At 47.3% G+C, this 18,559-nt stretch overlaps 1 protein-coding gene across 4 annotated transcripts in view; it reads left to right on the forward strand.

Moving 5' to 3' along the window:
- The first annotated feature begins 395 nt into the window (after nt 1-395).
- MINDY4 (MINDY lysine 48 deubiquitinase 4) overlaps nt 396-18,559 on the forward strand; it is a 113,789-nt gene continuing 95,625 nt past the window's right edge. For 2 of the 4 annotated variants that reach the window (XM_001500529.5, XM_070264768.1), the window contains exons 1-4: nt 396-787; nt 6,897-7,016; nt 10,044-10,279; nt 13,803-14,049. In XM_001500529.5, coding sequence (XP_001500579.2) covers nt 725-787; nt 6,897-7,016; nt 10,044-10,279; nt 13,803-14,049 — 666 coding nt within the window. In that variant the 5' untranslated portion in view covers nt 396-724. Of the gene's footprint in view, nt 788-3,346; nt 3,496-6,896; nt 7,017-10,043; nt 10,280-13,802; nt 14,050-18,559 lie in introns of those variants that run through there. The other 2 variants (XM_014739157.3, XM_070264769.1) reach the window with 1 other exon arrangement.

Here is an 18,559-nt window from a genome sequence, read left to right on the forward strand (position 1 = left end):
CCAGCTTTGCCAATTCCTAACTGTGTGGCCTTCAGCACAATTTTAACCTTTCTGAATCTCTGTCTTGTTTTAAAGAATTGGACAATAGTAACCACTTTGCTTGGAAGTTTTGAGGTTAGAGATGTAATAATGTGTGTAAAATGCCCGATGCTCAATAACTGGCAGTCTCCTCGTGGGAAAGCAGGCACCAAGGCGGGGAGGTACTTGTCCTTGAAGTTCGGCGCCAAGTAAGCAGAGTCCTGGGCCTCCTTGCCCCACGGCAGTCCAGGCCAGCCAAGCTCAGCGGGCCTCGGGGAGCCCAGGAGCGGGCTGCGGTGCTGCAAGTCGACCTCTAGGGGCCACTTCACGTGGGTTTCCTCCTCCAGGAATAAGGAGGCAGGCCCCCTCCCCATTTCACATCTTGGGAAATGGGTACTCAGATTGGGGCAGTGACTTGTTCCAGGCCACCCAGATGGACAGGACCAGAGCCAGGACCACGGCTCGGCCCCTGGGCTGCACTGGGCTTAGACTTACTAGTTCTGCCTCCCGCTCCCAGAAGCGAGTTTGAGGACGCTCCTCCCCTTCCCTCCCACCTTCCCGGCCCAGCCGCCGGCTCCCAGGGAAGAGGAGGAGTTCTCGCCGGCTCTGATGACACCGTCGCCACGGCAACGCGGCCATACTGGCCCCAACGGACCCGGGGGCCTGGGGCTGCGCTGGCTGCGGCCTCGTGGGCAGAACCGGCAGCATGGACAGCCTCTTCGTGGAGGAGGTGGCCGCCTCCCTGGTCAGGGAGTTCCTCAGCAGAAAGGTACGTCGCGCCGCCCTCCACAGTTCTGGGCAGTTGCTCTAATTTGGCGTAGGGGGAGGCAGTCTGGGGGTTCCCCTGCAACCGCTGCACCTTCGAGGAGGGAGATCTTCCCCTGCCTGCTGCCTGGCCCAGTGATGCCCGACAAAAGCGCCACTTTCCCGGGCCTGGGGAAACTACATTTCCCAGGAGCCATTTCTGTCACCGCGCACTTCCCGCAAAGCAGGGCGGGATCGCGGACCGCCGCCAGCCTCTGGCATCTCGCCGCCCGGGCGGCGGGCGGCGGGCTGACGGCGGAGTGGGTGGGGGTTTACCCCTCCCGTTTTCTCTAAAGCGCAGCTGCGTTCTTGAGGCCCCAGCAGCCCAGCGGGCAGGCCTTTGCCCAGCCTGGCCGCCCGTCCACATAACCAATCCCGAGACTTACACCCCACTGGGAAAGAACTTCCCCCAATTGCCCCAAGAGGGAACCTAAAAGTCTTAAAGAAGTTCTTCACGGTTCAACCCCTTGGTCGTGTCCATCAACAGTGGGAAGTTCAGTTGTTTCTGGTTTTAAGTTCTCCTACCGTCTTGTCCCAGCAGAGTTTCCGAAGTAGTACGAGTTGTGACGTCCTCAGCTCTCCTCTGCCCTTACGGTGGAGACAGGACACGAGGACACGGTGGGAAATAAGTCAGTGGGGGTCAAGGGGAACGCGGGTGTGGGGGGAGCACCCATTACGCATTCTGCACACAGTGACTGAGGGCTGGCCACATGCTGTGTGTTGTGTTTGGTGTCATGTTGGATGGGGCGGTGGGCACTTGTCTGGGATTAAAACATACAAACAAACAATTGTTTGAATCGAGGAAAAGAGAAGGGCTTTGGAATCAGATGGAGGAGTTCAAATATCTGCTACTAGTTAGCAGTGTGAACTTATGTTACTCCTGCCTCGATTCCCCTCCCTGTACAACAGGAATAAGAAGACCTACCCTTTGCAGATTTATAATGAGGGTTAATAATAACATGTGGGCAGCTCCCAAGCATTGTATCTGCTGCATGGTTTCTCCCCCATCTCTGATGTGGACCTGTTTTGAAAGTGTCCTTCTTTGCTTTTTAAAAATGTGTTTTTATTTAAATTAAAAAAAATACATGTGGCTTCATTGTATCTGCTCTGTGTCTATGGCAAATTGACCTTTCATCACCAAGTCCTGGCTGCAGTTGCATGTCAGTGACACACCCATGAGGCTGACCACTGCCATCATTCTTTTAAGACTGGGCCACCAAGCAAACCCCTCGGAGAGTTTCCCTCATGCCTTTCCTTGCCTGAGTACAAACGAAATCTGAAGTCATCGCCTGATGTCCAAGGCTGCCCTCTAGCTTGAGCCCCGCTTACCCTCCCAATCTCATTTCCAGCTTCTCGCACATGCTTTTCCTTGTTCCACCGTGGTCCCCTCAAGTCCCACGTTCTTCAGGAGGTCTTCTCAGATGACTCCAGTTAGGATGACTGACCCATCCTGCCTGGGGTTTGCTCACTGATGCTCATGTTATAGTTGATACATTTGCCTGTTACCTACTAGACGGGTCCACAGAGCTGACACCTGACCTGGGTGGGACCCTGGCAGTCGTCTGGTTTGCCTGGCCTCCTTTCCCTCGTGATTTTTATCTGGGCACACAAAGGCCCAGAGGAGAAAGGAGTGGTCCATAGTCACTCAGAAAGTCATGGAGAGCTGGGACTGCAGCCCAGGTAAACTGCTTTTCTCATCGCCTTCTGCTGTGGGGCAGAGACCATGTCCTCCCCTCAGGACTTGGCACAAGGTAGGCACCCAGCAGCTATAACCAAGAGAGTTCCCATGATGGCACGAGGTACCTTCTAGGTCTCCCCAGATCCTCACGTCAGTCCTGAAAGGCAGGTATAATGATGCCTTCGCACGTAAGACTATCAATTATGAGATGAGGAGGAGAAGAAACTTGCCTAGGGTGAGCAGGTCAGATCATGTCACTCCTCAGCTCAAAACCCTCCATGGGCTTCCTATTCCAGTGGGAATAAATTCGAAGGGAAGGCCTTCCAGGGCCTGCAAGCTCTCTGTGACCTGGCTCCCGGCTCCCCCTTGGACCTCATCTTCCACTACTGCCTTCTCCACCCTTGACCCTGTCTCATACTCAGCTGCATTGGCCTCCGTGAACTCACCAAGTGTGATCTCCCCTCAGGGAGAGTCGTACAGTTTCTTGGTGGTGTCAGGGTCCACCAAGGGGCCTCTCCTGGTACCCCAGCATCCCAGGTCCGTGGGCCCTCTCCTACCTCCACCACCCTTTCCCGTAGTCCTGACCTAGGCTTATCATTACCAATACTGCACCCTTTCCATAATTTTAGGTCCAAGCATCCCACTGTCCTCATTTCCACCTCACCTCCCTTAGTAGCCCACATAAACTATTCTTCAACCTCACTCACATCTCCATTCCATCGTCCCTGTCACCTTTTCACAGTCCCTCAGCCCTATCCTGACCTCCCGCCACTTCTTACCTACCCGTCACTATAATCACACCCTCAACAACATGTTTGACTCCCTTGTCCTTCTCTCCCTTCATCATACTCCCCCAATGTTGAAAAGTCGGCTGGGCCCACTCCGTGCCTGCACCGCAGAGCTGAATGGAGCTGGAGAAAAACGCACCACCATGTTGACCGCCCTGAATTCATGGCCACTCACCCTGTGATGCCTCAGGGATGCCTGCCCACCTGGTGAGACCTCTCCAGCCCGTTAACTCCCTGATTGTGGATGACCATTTCACACCTTCTCTCTCCTCAAACCGCAAAGCTCCTTCCCCGTCTGATGTCACTGAGAACGTAGAAGCAGTCATGAGAAAACTCCCGCAGGCTCCCACCACCACACGTAACCTTCCTGGGCCCGAACCACTCACCTCGCCGTCCCTCCTGTCCTCATGGTGAATTCTCTAGGCTCCTGGGTAAGGCCACCCCTCCCTGGGTGCCTGTCCCCCTGCGTGCTCAGGGACACGGCTGCAGTTATCATCATCTCTCTCTAGTGCATTATCCATTTTGTCTTCTCTGCTGGATTTTTCCTGTCAACATATATACGGGCTCCTGTGAATCCCGTCTTGGCCCGCAAGCCCCTCCAGCTACTAGTCCATTTGCTTCTCCCTTTTATGGCAAAGGCTCATGAAAAAGTTATGCATGCTCTGATTCTAATTCTTCTCCATACTTTCTTAAACCCACTTTAATCAGGCTTTTGTCCCCACCAACCCCTGGAAAAGACTCTTTGTCACATTTGTCAATGACCTTTAATTTTCAGTCCTCATACTTCATGATCTAACAATTGTGTTTGGCACAGCTAATTACATCCTTCTTCCTGGAAACTCATTCTGCTTGGCTTCTGGAGGCCACCTCCTCTGGGCTTTCCTCCTATACCTCCCTAGTCACTCCTTCTCAGGTTCTTTTCTGGTCCCCCTCATTTCCCTGAGCTGTGCATGCTGGTGGGCTCAAAGACTCGGTCTATGGCCCTCTTCTCTCCTCTTTTCCATTCATTTTCCAGGCACCGCCCCCAGTCTTGTGGATTCTAGTCCCATCGATCTGCTGACAATTCCCAATTGTCTCTCCCCAGCCAAGACCTCTCCTTGAACTCTAACATCCTTTCCAACTGCCTGTTTTACATTTCCACTTGGATATCTAAAAACGTCTCAACTCAACACATCCTGAGTTCAATTCCTGATTTCCTCTACCTCCCACAGTTTTCCCCACTTCATTAAGTAGTATCACCATCCTTCTGGTTGCTTGGGCCAAAACCTCTGGAATCATTCCTGCCTCTTTTTCTTCTTGTGCACCTCACACCCAGTCCATCTGTAAATCTGTTGGCTTTACCGTCGGAACACATAGAGAATGTCGCCCCCTCTTTCCACTTCTGCTGCAAACACCCTAGTCCAAGCCACCGCCATCTTTCATGTGAATGGTTTGCTAGCCTCCTAACTGGTTTCTCTTTAATCCCCTGCCTTCAACAATCTGTTCCTGACCTAGCAGCTAGGTGATCCTGTCCAAATATAAGTCAGTCCAGGATGCTCCTCTTTTCAGATCCTCCAGTAGCGCCCCCATTTCACAAAAACCGACAAGGTCTTTCCTTAGCAGGCTCTGGGTAACGTCTCTGACTTCATCTCCTACCACTTTCCCCTGGTCACGTGGCTCTAGCTGCACTGGCCTCCTGTGACTGCCACAGGGCCTTTGCCCTTGCTGTTCCTAGCCTAGAACGCTCTTCCTCCAAGTGTCTGCATGGCCTGCTTCCTTACTTCCCTCACATCTCTGCTCTAATGTCAGCGAATCATGAAGCCTTTCCTGACCACCTTTTATAAAATAATCCCCCTTCCCTGCTCCCACCCCCCCACCTCTCTGTCTCCTGAGTCTGCTGTATTTTTTCCCCATAGTATATTCTTGTTGGCTTTCCCCTGATAGAATGTAAGCTCCCTGAGGGCCAGGACTTGGATCTGTTCACTCCTCTACCTCTAGCAGCTGAACTAGTAGATTAGCAGTTCGTTCCCTTTCACAGATGGGGGAAACCAGAAGATAGGAGTGAGCATGTGGATGATGCTCAATAAGTAGCTGACTGTCTAACATAGAGTCCTTCATCTTCATCTCTGCTCTCCCTGTTTCATCGGTCTCCAGTGGGGCATGTTAGAAGCCGCCCTACTGTACGTTCAACCCTTTGTCTATGGTTGACTTCCCCAACAGAATGTCAGTTCCATGACAGGGTAGCGGTGGTGGGGGGGGAGGGGCGGTGTTTGGTCTTATTCCTTCTGTATCTCCTGCATCTAGAACAGAGCCTGGCACACAGTAGGTGCATGATGGAGGTTTGTTGAGTGAATGAAGATTAAGTGGGCTGGATGGGACCAAGGACCGGCTGATTCTCGAGGGCGTCCTCATCCACTACCCCAGTGGTTTTCAGATGCCAGCGTGCACTACAGTCCTGGAGAGTTTCTTACATGTACCAAGACTTGCTGATCTGAACTGTTCACAAATGTAAGGAGTTATCCAGCAGAGAGGGACCCTCATTATAGAGGTTTCCACATCACTTTGATCGGGGAAGACATGGTTAAGCCCAGATGAATTGTAGGTACCTCTTGAGTCCCACCTCTCCTTCCAGGTGACTCTCCCTAATGCACCCAAGCACATCCCTACTTTTTCCCCAACGTATATATCCATTGCTTTCTGTTCCCCCATCTCTAAGACTTCCTTTTTATTCTCTTCAGTTCAAGGCTGTATTCATACGTCTTGTTTCACATTCCTCTTGCCTCAATTCATGGCAGGCAGCAGGTTTTGTCTTGTTTTCCAAGCAGTGAGAGCCCACACACAAAGGCGAGGGGAGAAGTTGAGGCCTGTCTAGCACTGGGGTCTGGATCCATCAAGAGCCAGGGGCTCCCTTAGCAGCAGCTGAGCTCTCTGTGCAGGCCACAGCAGCTGTGGTTGTTTTTCAAATGAAGAAGCCAGGCTCGTATCGGGACCAGCACTTCCCATTGCCAGAGTGTGTCTTAGCCGGGTCTTCTGGGAGTTCAGGGCTGAATGGTGGAAAGCGGTTTTACTGGGGGTTCAGCAGCCTTTACCAATTGCTTCTGGTGGGCCTGGGTCACGACATCATGGACTCACAGGCTGGGATGGTCAGAACCCCCCCCCCCATGTGATTCCACTGTGTTGTTATCTTGGGTAGATCAACCCTGGCTCCCCATCTGAGAAAAGAGGGGAATGAATATTGGCCTTTTGTTTTTGTTTATTTTTAAATCTTCATATTGTATAGCCCCAAATCTAAGGCCAAACCCAGGGCTCCTGGGTCAGCCTTGGGTTAGTCAGTCACCTGAATTTCATTTTCCTCATCTATACAATGGCCTGACCACTCCAGCCTTCCTTAGCTCAGCCCACGGGGTCGTTGTAAGATTCATGGTGATAGTCGTGAAGATGCTGTCAAGCCTAAAGGTTATATAAAAATAAGTCCTTGAGTCAGTGTTTGGTCTTTGCCTTATCCTTGTCAGGAGGGCAGGATAAGAATATGACCACGAAGAACGTCAACAGTCTTTGTTTATACTGTGTCGGACAAAGGAAGGTTTTGATTTAAAATGGTAAATAGTGATCCAGATTTCTTCCCTCAGGGCTTAAAGAAGACGTGTGTGATCATGGATCAGGAACGCCCGCGCTCTGATCTCAGCATAAACAGCAGAAACGACCTCCGCAAGGTTTTGCATCTTGAATTTCTCTACAAGGAGAACAAAGTAAGTGCTTTGAGGTGTGGCGTGAAGTTCTGGAACCGAGTTTGGCAAAGTCAGAGCACTCACGGGGCCTGCCAAGCCATCAGAGACAGGTGGCAGGAGGTCTGGAGAATCAGACCGGGCTGGGTGCTGACAGATCCCGCGCGTGTGTCGGGTTTCTGGGGCCGTCCCACCCACGTCTTGCGCGTGCGCGGCTCTGAGGCTCCTTTTGAACCCGAGCCTGTAGCGGTTACTCCCTGTGCTCCCTCCTCCTCCGTGAGGCTATTTTTAGTAAGACTGTACTTAAGGATATAGTCTTGAGTTATACTAAAACTTTCCATCCCCTGCCTGCGCAAGACTTTCCTTCTTCAGTTCTGAGTAATACCTTATTCTTAAGTCTACTGTGACATCTAATTCAGGCAGAAGCGGGGCTCGCGTTCAGCTAACCAGGGTGCATTGGAGCTGAGATAGCAAATGGAACGGCACCCCCTTGGTGGTGGGGGTGCTTCCCTGACCGCCCCCCCGTCCCCCTCCCCGCCCTTCATGGCATCCTTTGTCGTGCTCATCAGGCTGACAGTAGAATGTTTGTGTGGTTGTTTAATTCGCATCTTGGATGCTGCAAGGGCCAGAGATGGCCTCTTTTGTTCACTGTTGTATCCCCATACTTAACACATTGCCTGATGACAGTAAATAGTCAATATGTATTTGTGGAATATGTGAATGAGTGAAGCTGCCATTCTGACTTAATTGCTCTTTCTGTTGAAAAGACAGAATCTTCTAATTTGATGTAAGAATGGGCTCTCCCGCAGGTGTGTCTTGTGGTAGGATATAGTGTCAGAGTTGGAAAGAACCTAATGATCATGTATTTTGGCATTTATCACAAATGGCAGCCAGGGAAAGGCCTATCACAGGCTCAGTAAAGACTTCAAATAGATGACCTTCGTCCTCTGGGTCCTGGGGTGACACTGGGGCCCCTCCATCTCCTGTACGCTCTAGCTGAAGTCCTTCAGAAAGAGGACTGTTGACCCAGGCAGCAGATATTTCCAAAACCTCCATCTGCTGCATTTTAAGGCAGGAGAGTGGTGTGTACATTTTATTTATTTATTTTTTTGAGGAAGATTAGCCCTGAGCTAACATCCACTGCCAATCTTCCTCCCTTTTTTTTTTTTTTTGCTGAGGAAGAGTGGCCCTGAACGAACATCCATGCCCTTCTTCCTCTGCTTTATATGTGGGATGCCTGCAACAGCATGGCTTGATAAGTGGTGCATAGGTTCACACCTGAGAGCTGGCCAACCTGGGGCCATTGAAGTGGAGCACATGAACTTAACTACTCTGCCACCAGGCAGGCCCATGGTGTGTACATTTTAGAAAGATTTTTCTGTGGAGAGTGAGAGAGTTAACCAGGAAATTCAGTTAACCATTCTGGTTCTGTAGCATTTTTATGTAGATGCATCTTTACCCAATTTCCCATAAGTATCTTTGCCATTCAAGTTCTTTTTATTTCTTCACTATTTTTTCAAATTTCTTCCTAATGTCGTCTCCCTAAGGTAACTGTTATCTTAAGATACTTAAAATATTTTCCTTAGATCTTGATAAGTGCCCTGATGATTTGATTTACGCAGTTGTTATTAGATGTTATACAATGAATTAGAGCTTATATTTTACAGAAAAATATCCTTATTAATTTATCTGTTGCATAATGATTTTGACATTCACTCAGCCCAAAGCTAGCGTGATGCTAGGAAAGCCCTGCAATTTAACGTTAATTCCAGTAACTTGTTTTTCCCTATTAGGTATATGATAGATAAAAATGTCTATGTGAAATTGAGGTTTTGAAAAATGTATCTAGATTCAAATAAAGGCTGTTTCTATTATGAGCAAAGTGATGTGAAAAGCCACAAAGTATAATTCAGGTAATCCTGGGCCCTAAATCTCTTTATTAAAAGGAAAAACAAGAAGGTGGAAATAAATTATATAACATCTTCCCCCCAACTGTCTTCCTTGTAAATTTCACTTAGACTCAGACAAGACAGTTTTTTGGTCCCGTACTAGAAAAATAAGATAAATCTGTCCTCTGATTTTGACTAACATGTGACCATGTCAGTCCCCACTCCACTTGCCCGGGAACACCCAGGCCCTTTGGAACTGTGAGCAGATGCGGGCATTTGGTGAGTTTGTGGTCAGAGTGGAAAAGCACTTGACAGACGGCCTGGCACAGAGGGGACCCTCGGGCGCATCCAGTCCTTGTCCCTTTCTATTCCCCTGATCTACGCGGCAGAACTCTGGGACCAAGACCCACAGCCACGTGGCTTATGACCAAATTCAACAGATTTATCAGGCAGTCGTTATCTGAGTTTATCTAGGGTATACTTAATGGAGCCTGGGAATCTGTATTTTAAAAAATCACCAAAGGTAACATTTAGTGCAGTCAGGGTTGGGAAATACTGGTGTCATTTATTTCCAAAACCTACCACTGAAAAGTTTCATTTTATCTGTATTATTTTTTTTTTAAGGTTGGGGTATAAACTGAGTCAGTCCTGACTGCCTGTCTGTGTTCTCTGCAGTAACCTTCAGCTGCATTGTCTCTGTAATCTTTCATATCCGGTGTTAAATGCAGAGTGCACAAACTAAGAAAATGCTCAGGTCCCAAATATTTGTAAACTTGTAGAGTTAGTGATCCCTAACAGCATAATTGTTTTTTAAGGAAAGGATATGCATTTTATAAAGTTGTTCCTAGGAGAAAAAAAACAAGAAGAAATTTGTTTGGGTATCTCTCTATTCATATCACATTTTATTACAAATGTTCATGGAATCGCCTGACTCATGCATTGCATCCTAGGTCTTTTCAGATACAGATTTTATCTGCATCTCTGTGTTACTACCTAACACAGTACCTGACATAGAATAGGCAGTCAGTGAACGTTTGCTGAAAGACTGTATGAAGGAGTGAGAAGTCGATAAACTTTTGTGAAAGAATCGGAATAGCTGTCTTTTCCACTCTTCCCCTGAAGCTGTATGTACAATTAATGATTTTTTTTTCCCCAATGATAGGCAAAGGAAAATCCTCTAAAGACAAACCTTGAACTCATTACCAGATACTTTCTGGATCACTTTGGAAATACTGCCATCAATTTCACTCAAGAAACAGCAATACCTGCACTCTCGATTCCAAAGAAAAATAACAGATTGCCATTGAGATGCTCAGAGACCACGCTGGTGAATATATATGACCTTGCAGATGAAGATGCAGGATGGAGAACTTCGTTGTCAGAAACAAGCAAAGCCAGGTATCTCTTCCCATTTATACTGTGGATTAGATTCCTATTGCTGCTGTAACAAGGTACTATAAGCTCAGAGGCTGTAACAGTCAGAGTTCTCCAGAGAAACAGAACCAATAGGAAACAATAGGATATATGTGTATGTGTATATATGTATTAATATATATACATATATATGTATAAATGTTATATATATAAATAAAGAGATTATTTTTTTTAAGGAATTGGCTCACACAGTTGTGGGGGCTGGCAAGCCTGCAATATGTAGGGCAAGATTTCTGTGTTACCGTATTGAGGCAGAATTCCTTCTTCTCTGGGAAACCTCAGTTTTTGCTCTTAAGGCCTTCAACTGATTGAATGAGGCCCACCCATATTTTCTACGGTAATTTCCTTTACTTAAAGTCAATTGATTATAGATGTTAATCACATCTAAAAAAATACCTTCACGGCAGCATCTAGACTAGTGTTTGACCAAACATTGGGGCACCACAGCTTAGCTAAGTTGACATATAAAATATAACCATCACAGTGTCTTCTAGCAACACCAATTTATTATCTTACACTTCTAGAGGTCAGATGTCCAAAATTGGTCTCACTGGGCTAATGGTAAGGTGTCAGTAGGGCTGGTTCCTTCTAGAGGCTCTGAGAGGAGAATCTGTTTCCTTTCTTTTTTCGGCTTCTAGAGGTCACCTGCATCCCTTGGCTCGTGGCCGCTTCCTCCCTCTTCAGAGCTCGTCAGTACAACCTCTGCTTCTGTCATCACATCTCCTACCACTGACTCTGATCCTCCTGTCTCGCTCTAACAGGGACTCTTGTGACTCCATTGGGCCCACTCAGATAACCCAGAATAATGTCCTCATCTCAAGATCCTTAACTTAATCACGTCTGCAAAGTTTCTTTTGCTGTGTAAGGTGACATATTCACAGGTTCCAGGGGTTGGGACACAGACATCTTTGGGAGACCATTATTCAGCCTCCCACATTCTCTGCTTCCAAAATCCCTGTCATGGAGCACTGTTATTTTTCTCTAGAGGCATGGGAATGGACCCCTCTGTGGTGGAGGGTGCTTATGATTCAAAATGTTTAATTTAAATTCCATGATTTGTAAGGTTTAGGAGCTTGCTTTGTTTCCATTTTATTAAAAACAGGAGTATAGGGGCTGCCCCAGTGGCATAGTGGTTAAGTCTGCATGCTCTGCTTCAGCGGCCCAGGGCTCACTGGTTTGGATTCTGGGTGTGGACCTACACACCCTCATCAAGCCATGTTGTGGCAGCAGCCCACATAGAAGAACTAGAAGGACTTACAACTAGGATATACAACTGTGTACTGGGGCTATGGGGAGGAAAATAAAAGGAGGAGGATTAGCAACAGATGTTAGCTCAGGGCCAATCTTCCTCACCAAAAAAAAAAAAGAAAGAAAGAAAGAAAAAAAGAAAAAAGAAAATCCTTCTGGGGCTGGCCCTGTGGCTGAGTGGTTAAGTTCGCACACACCACTTTGGTGGCTCAGGGTTTCACTGCTTCAGAGCATGGGCATGGACCTAACACTGCTCATCAAGCCAAGCTGACGCATCGTCCCACATAGCACAACCAGAAGGACCTACAACTAGAATATACAACTATGTACTGGGGGGCTTTGGGGAGAAGACGAAGAAGAAGAAGGAGAAAAAAAAGAAGATTGGCAGCAGATGTTAGCTCAGGTGCCAATCTTTAAAAAAAAAACAAACCTTGCCTTACTGTTCCCACCATTATGTGACAATCTTTAAAAATACACAAAAAACATAAAAACCAGGAGTATAGCATTCTAAAAGGCAATGAAACACTATAGAGATGGAGAAATCTGAAAAATAAGGCCTTTTAGAACTCCCAGGAAGAGAATGACTTGGCATTCTTGATTGAACCTCTGTTATTTGGAAAACAGGTTAAATTACAACCTTAACACACTGCATGCAGTAGCTAATAGTGAGTCTAACTTCCTGGGAATGGATATTCTTCCAGCTCTGTTGAAAAGGATTTCCTTTTCTGAGGGTAAGCAAAGCTTAGGGTCTGGGTGTCAAGCTGCCAAAAGACGGGGAGCACTAAAAGAATTAATTCAAGGCTCAAAATGTGAAAGGCAAGGAGGTCCCTCCTTCAAAGGTGCTTACTGCCTGGCTGGGAGATTAAATATTTCTGAAATGATAAAAAACCAGCAATACAGTAGTTGAGGCTCCTCAGTCACACCCAATAGCCCAAGCTGCAAACTTGGGTGTTATCCTTGACTCCTCCTTGTCTATCATTTTTGCATCTGTGAGTCCTGAATGATGCTAGACTCTGCCATTCTCTCTGCCCTAATAGCACCAGCCTTAGTTCACGCCCTCACTTCCTTCCCTTGCTGACTCCCCCAGCTCTTCCCTGGGCTCCAGGCCTCTAGTGGTCTTCTCTTCAAATCCACCTTTGACCTAAGAGGGTGTGAGCTTTCCTCCAAAAAACTCTGGCCGTGCTGCTCCCCTGCTGAAAGGCCTTCAGAAACTCCCCATAGCTTCCAGAATAAAATCCTAACTCCTTAGGATAACTTGCAAAGCCCTTTCCACGATCAGCTGCCATGGCTCACCTGGGCGTGTCCTGCTTTCAAGGGCCTCCTTGCTGGTGCCTGGGCCTTTTCCTGGTCATCTCTTGCCTCCTCATTCTTCCAGACTCAGGTGCTGCCTTCTCTGGGAGTCCTTCTGGATTTCCCCAGGCTGGTTCCAGACCCTTCCTCTGCTTGACATGCCCAGCCATAGCACGCACGACCGCTTTCTCATGAGTGACCCAGTGCTTGGTAAGCAGCTTGGCACAGGGAAGGTGTCAGTGCCCCTTCATGCCAGAGTCCAGTGGTAGGAAGCATCCCAGGCTGTGTCAGAGGAGTGCTGGACCCTGAGTGCTCCCAGGGGAGATTCCTCTTGACCTGGGTCCTTGCTCTGTCTCTTCCTTGTTATTCTTTCTCACTCTTTGCCTCTCACCCTTTTTTTGTTCTCTCTTGCTCTCTTATTCTCTCTCTCTCGCGCACACACCCTCTTTCTATCTCTCCTACTCTTTTTCTCTCTTTTAGTGCCAAACAACCCAAGAAAAGAAGCCGTTGGCATGCCTGACCTACCTGAACCTTAACAGTGGGAGAGCGCCGAGCTTGCTTCAGGTCTCTCCCCACTGGCCTCCGTGGCGTGCAGTAAGACTGGCTCCACACATTTCAGGACTGTATCAAAGGGCTGCCGGTTCCCTTAATCACTGGGGTCTGGAAGAAACAAGGATGCTCTTTATACTGAGGATTTGAGGGATCCTATCATGGACCATCAACTCTGATTTTGTTTCTTGTTTCCTGGTCGCCATTTGTAGGCCAGACTTGCCCTGATGCAAAAGTATTTTCTATTCCTTCCCTTTAATGATTAAACGCTGGCTGGTGAGAAATCACCACAGATTTGTGAATGGGCTTGCTCTGAGGGCCTGTTGAGTGTGGAATTTATTATTGTCGCTAGCGATTCCTTGTGGGGAACCTGTTTTAATGGAAATAGCCTTTTTCGCAGACACGACGATCTTGATGGGGATATGCTTGGTAACTTCGTGTCATCCAAAAGGCCCCCACACAAGAGTAGGCCCATGCAGACTGTTCCAGGTGGAAGCCCTGCTGTGGGCCCTGCGTGGGAGAAGATGGAAAAGCTTCAGTCGTCGGAGCCTGCCTTGGATACGAAGAGGATGGGAGAGAAGGTCAGGCCGAAACCTGGCCTGATCGTCCGAGGCATGATGGCCGGGCCCATCGCCAGCTCCCCGCAGGTGGGGTTGTTGCTCTCACCGTTGTTATGAGAGTGGACAGTGAGCACCGGGCAGGGCTGGAGGGCTGCCTGGGTTTATTTGGGGGTACCCTTCGAGACAGCCAAAGAAGGAAGGGGATCTGTGTGGTGGGATGGGAAGAACTCCTACCTCTTTTTCTCCCTAGTTCTACCATCAACCCCTGTGGGACCGTGGGCACACCTCCTCTCCTTCCCTGCCCTCAGTTTACCCATTTTGTCAATGAGGTGGTTGTCATGGTTTTAGATTCCTTTGCCTACTGAGAACATATCTACCCAGCTTTATCTTTGCAATTCAGGAGTGGGGTGGGGAGCCCCGTCCGAGTCTAGAGAGCATCTTTTTCATTTTTAAAAACATGATAGTTAAAAGGGAAAAAGGAATCCCAATCCTTATAGCTAGATTTGTTTTGCTTTAAAAAAAATTCTAAAAGTTTAACATGATTGTTTTATAGTGTGGCTTAAGGAAGGGCTGTAGTGGGGTCTCACTAGGTGGAGGGAAGAAACCCAATGAGAGAATGAGTATAAAAGGAGCTTGTAAAGCAACAAAAGAAAATCAAACTTAGAACTCAAAGTGTAGTATCAGTCAGATCGGGAAGCTTGAGCAAACCAAACATTGGTCGTCTGTGTCCCTGGCTGGTCACCTCTGCTCTCACATGCTGCGTGTTTAGCTGTGGGCTGTAGCTGTAGATGCCAGCAATGGTTCTTCCAACTCATTTGCAATTAGGCCAGAAAGAAGTGGACCCCTCCCTGCCTCTGCCTGCATCTTGTGAAATTTTCGGACAAGGTCTTTATTCTTCTTGGCTGTGGTCTCGTTTGTTAGACCAGGTATCCAAGGCTCCTTCGAGCTCTGGGATTTCATGGTTTGGAGATGGTCATGTGGTCTTGGTGTCCAGATCAAAGGAGACCAGAGTCTGCTCCCCTCTGTGTGGTTCAGACCACACGTCGACATCATGTCCCATCTGGGCATCTTGTACTTGAAGCAGAACATTCGTAAACTGGACTATGCCTAGAGGAAAGGAACTAGGAAGGTGAAAAGTTTGGAGGAAAGGGAAAGATTTGAGAATGTTTGATCTTGGGAAGAGAAGGCTTGTGGGAGGTGGGGCAGAATGTAAGAGATTTTATGAAAGATGGAGGTAGGAATAGTCTACTCCCAGGGTGGCAAATAGGTGGCTGCGACTTCCTGCCACTCCACGCCATGCCTGTGGCAGACATTGCTAGTTGATCTTGGTACTCTTTTTCCTGTCAAGCCTGGACGTGACTTCAGACACCTTGGGCATCTTGGGCAGTTACTGCCAATGGATGGATTGGAGTGGTGAGCGAGATGAACCCTATTGGCTGTTTTGAACTTAGGCTGTAAGCTCAAGAGCAGAGACTCTGCCATGTTTCTGTGTAGAGCATGGTGTATGCCTGCTGGCGGTTTGTTGGATTGAGTGGTGTAGACTTGCCTGGTAGCTCCAGAGAGCACCAGTGGGACCAGTGGGTGGAGGCTGGTGTGAGGAGCTGTGTGTCAGAGCCACCTCAGCAGTAGAACAGGCCATTTTGGAAGGGACTAGACTAGTTGTGTTGGGGGAAGCCAGGTACCCCATCTGCTGGGGACATTGTAGATGGGGTTCCTATTTGGTTGAGAGTTTAGACCACATCAGTGGTTCTCAAGCTGTAGTCTCAGGATCTCTTTATACTCTTAAAATTATTGAGGAGCCCAAAGAACTTTGGCTTGTGTGGGTTTTGTCTACTGAGATTTACCATATTAGAAATTAAAACTGAGAAATTAAATAATATTTACTTACTAAATCGTTAACAATAGTAAACCCATTACATTTAATACAAATAATATGTTTTTAAACAAAAAACCCCATTTTTTCTAAATCAACAAAAATATTGAGATAAGTAGCATTGTTTTATATTTTTATAGATCTCTTTAATGTCTGGCATAGTAGAAGATATTTCAAGTCTCATATTTGTTTCTGGATTCAGTCTGTTGTGTTCGGGTAGTTTGGTTGAAGTAGATGAAGAAAATTTGGCCTCACACAGACATGCAGTTGGAAAAGGGAAAAGTATTTTAATAGTTTTTTCAGAAAACTAGGGATATTCTTTAATTCTACACCCAAACTAGACAACTTGTAGTTTCTTAATGTGGAATCTGAAACCCTACCAACGAAGTTTTCGTATTCTATTGATTTCTGTCGGTCTGTCTTGTGCTTTGAATGACTTTTTTCCCACTACGTGGTATAGTAACATGATGTTTGGTCATTTGGAAAATATTGGTTTACTGAGTTATGCAGATCTTCCAAATGTTGAGACATTTCATTATACAACAAGAAAACATTAAAAAACATCTCATTTGTTGATATCACCACCCAGCTCACCAGAAAAGTTGTTAAGTATTGAAAGGCCCCCGTGCTCACTGTGGCAGATACTACAAGTTTCCCCAAATTCTAATTTTTACCTGACAACTTATATTTTATCACTGATGACAATACATCACTTGTTTCCCTTGAAGAGACAGGCCCAATTTATTTTCAAGAAAATGCCTGCCCAGTACCCGAGTCTGAATAACCATAGTTCATTTGAGAGTTGTTCCATCAAAAACATAGCAAGGTCAGCTCACAATTCAGGTGGTTGCTCAAGGGCTTTTCCTTGAGACAGCAGCCGTCCTCCGCATCCAGCAGAGGGCTTATATATGCCTCCAGTTTTGTCGCACAGAATAGTAAAGAGATGTGTACCACATGGGTGAGACTGCAGGAAATTAATAATTTTTATGCTTCAGCATGGACGTTCTTAAGTGAAATTAGCATGTCGCTATTTATTTTGATTGCAAGTGCTGGTAAATACTTGAGTACTAGTAAAGCTTGGTGCCACTGCCTTGATTTGTGCTGAAGGCCTGCAGCTTTTCCCACCACTGCTTTTGCACAATCACCGCGAATGTCAACACAGTAAAAAAGGCAAATCATGTCATATTATTACTATGAAAATAGCTTTGAGCTCCCTAAAAGGGGGTGGGGACCCCTGAGGTTGGCAGACCACACTTTGAGAACAAGTCAACCAGTGGAACACCAGGGTCCTGCCCTACCGTGACGTTCTGATTGTCAAGTCCGTGCGGTTGAGACCCCTTCACAACTGAAGTATGAGGCAGAGGACTGGGATCTGCTTTCCCGCCAAGAGGTTGCGGCAACGTCTCCTTTTAGTGATTGTCTTGGGAGGTGCGCTTTTCCCCTGGGGTATCTGATCCCATGAAGGACATGAAAGGATGGGTTGCTGTAGAATTTCCCCAGGTTTTCTGGAAGATGTTTTATGGGCCTTTGAGTACCTTGGCCATACTTATCGGATTCTCAAGAGAAAAGAGCAAGGTTTGCAAGGTATTTCATCATCTAGTAGTGTTCCACTTATGCACTTATGAAGGATGAGTAAGAGACTGGGTTCACTGCCCTTGGCCGGAAGTTTGGGTCCCCTTGGGCTGGTGACTCATGTTTTCCTTGCTTTGTGGTGGGGGATGCCCTGGGTGACTTTTGGAGGCGGTTTATAGTGCCTAGTAATTTCCACTGGGCAAGAACACTATGGAATTAGCTGTTCCTATTCCAGCACGGGCTTTACCATTTGGTTTGAGATTATTTCTAGAAATGCTGAGAAAAGCCCAGCAGGTCTATTTTTGACCCTTCCACCTCCACTCCCCGCCCCGCCCCCCCACCCCCCCCCCCCCCATTGGTAAGAATGTGAGTTCCCATTTCATCAGTTCATCATTGATAGTGAGCGAGGACATTTCAGTCGACTCCTTTGGAATTCCTTCATTTCAAAAACTAAGCAAATCTTGAGTGCTTACTAGGTGTAGGTCACTGAGCTGGGAGCTCTGTCGTGACAGAGATGATCAAAGGATGGCCTCTGCCATTCCTGGTCTGCCAGCAGGAGGGGTTAAGCCCATACGTAAGAGGCGACAGGGGAAAAGATGCATAGCAGTGGCTAATATTGTTGACTGCTGTGGTGGGTCTGGCTCTGTGCTAGAGCCTTACAGGGGTCTCTCCTTGAATCCTCATCACAGTCTTGTGGGAGACAGGACTACAGGTCCCCAGTCTCTCATCCAAAACCTTTGGACCAGGTGTGTTTTGGAATTTAGAATTTCTTTTTTTTTTTTTTTTTCAGAAAAGAAATACAGTGCATAAACCACAAACCACATAACACCTGTCGTAGTGTTTGGGGTAGCACCTCATAAGCAAAAACGTTAACATTTCTGCAACTAAATATATGAATATTCACACTTACAGAAAGACTGTAAGCAACCTCATAACAGTTAAAAAGAATTTGTTGCGGGATTCCAAAAGAAACTTTTGCTTTTGGAGGTTTGGGGATTTAGAAATGACAGTGGATCGTGGAGAGGTATATCACAGGTGAGGGAAGTGGAGGGTGGGGAACTCACAGGGGACACAGCTGGGAGGTGGTGATGTGGGAGTTAGCACCCCGGTCTGACCCAGGGCCTACAGCTTCACCTGCTCCTGGAGCCTGCT

This window comes from Equus caballus, chromosome 4 (assembly GCF_041296265.1).
Source record: "Equus caballus isolate H_3958 breed thoroughbred chromosome 4, TB-T2T, whole genome shotgun sequence".
Classification (NCBI taxonomy): Eukaryota; Metazoa; Chordata; class Mammalia; order Perissodactyla; family Equidae; genus Equus; species Equus caballus.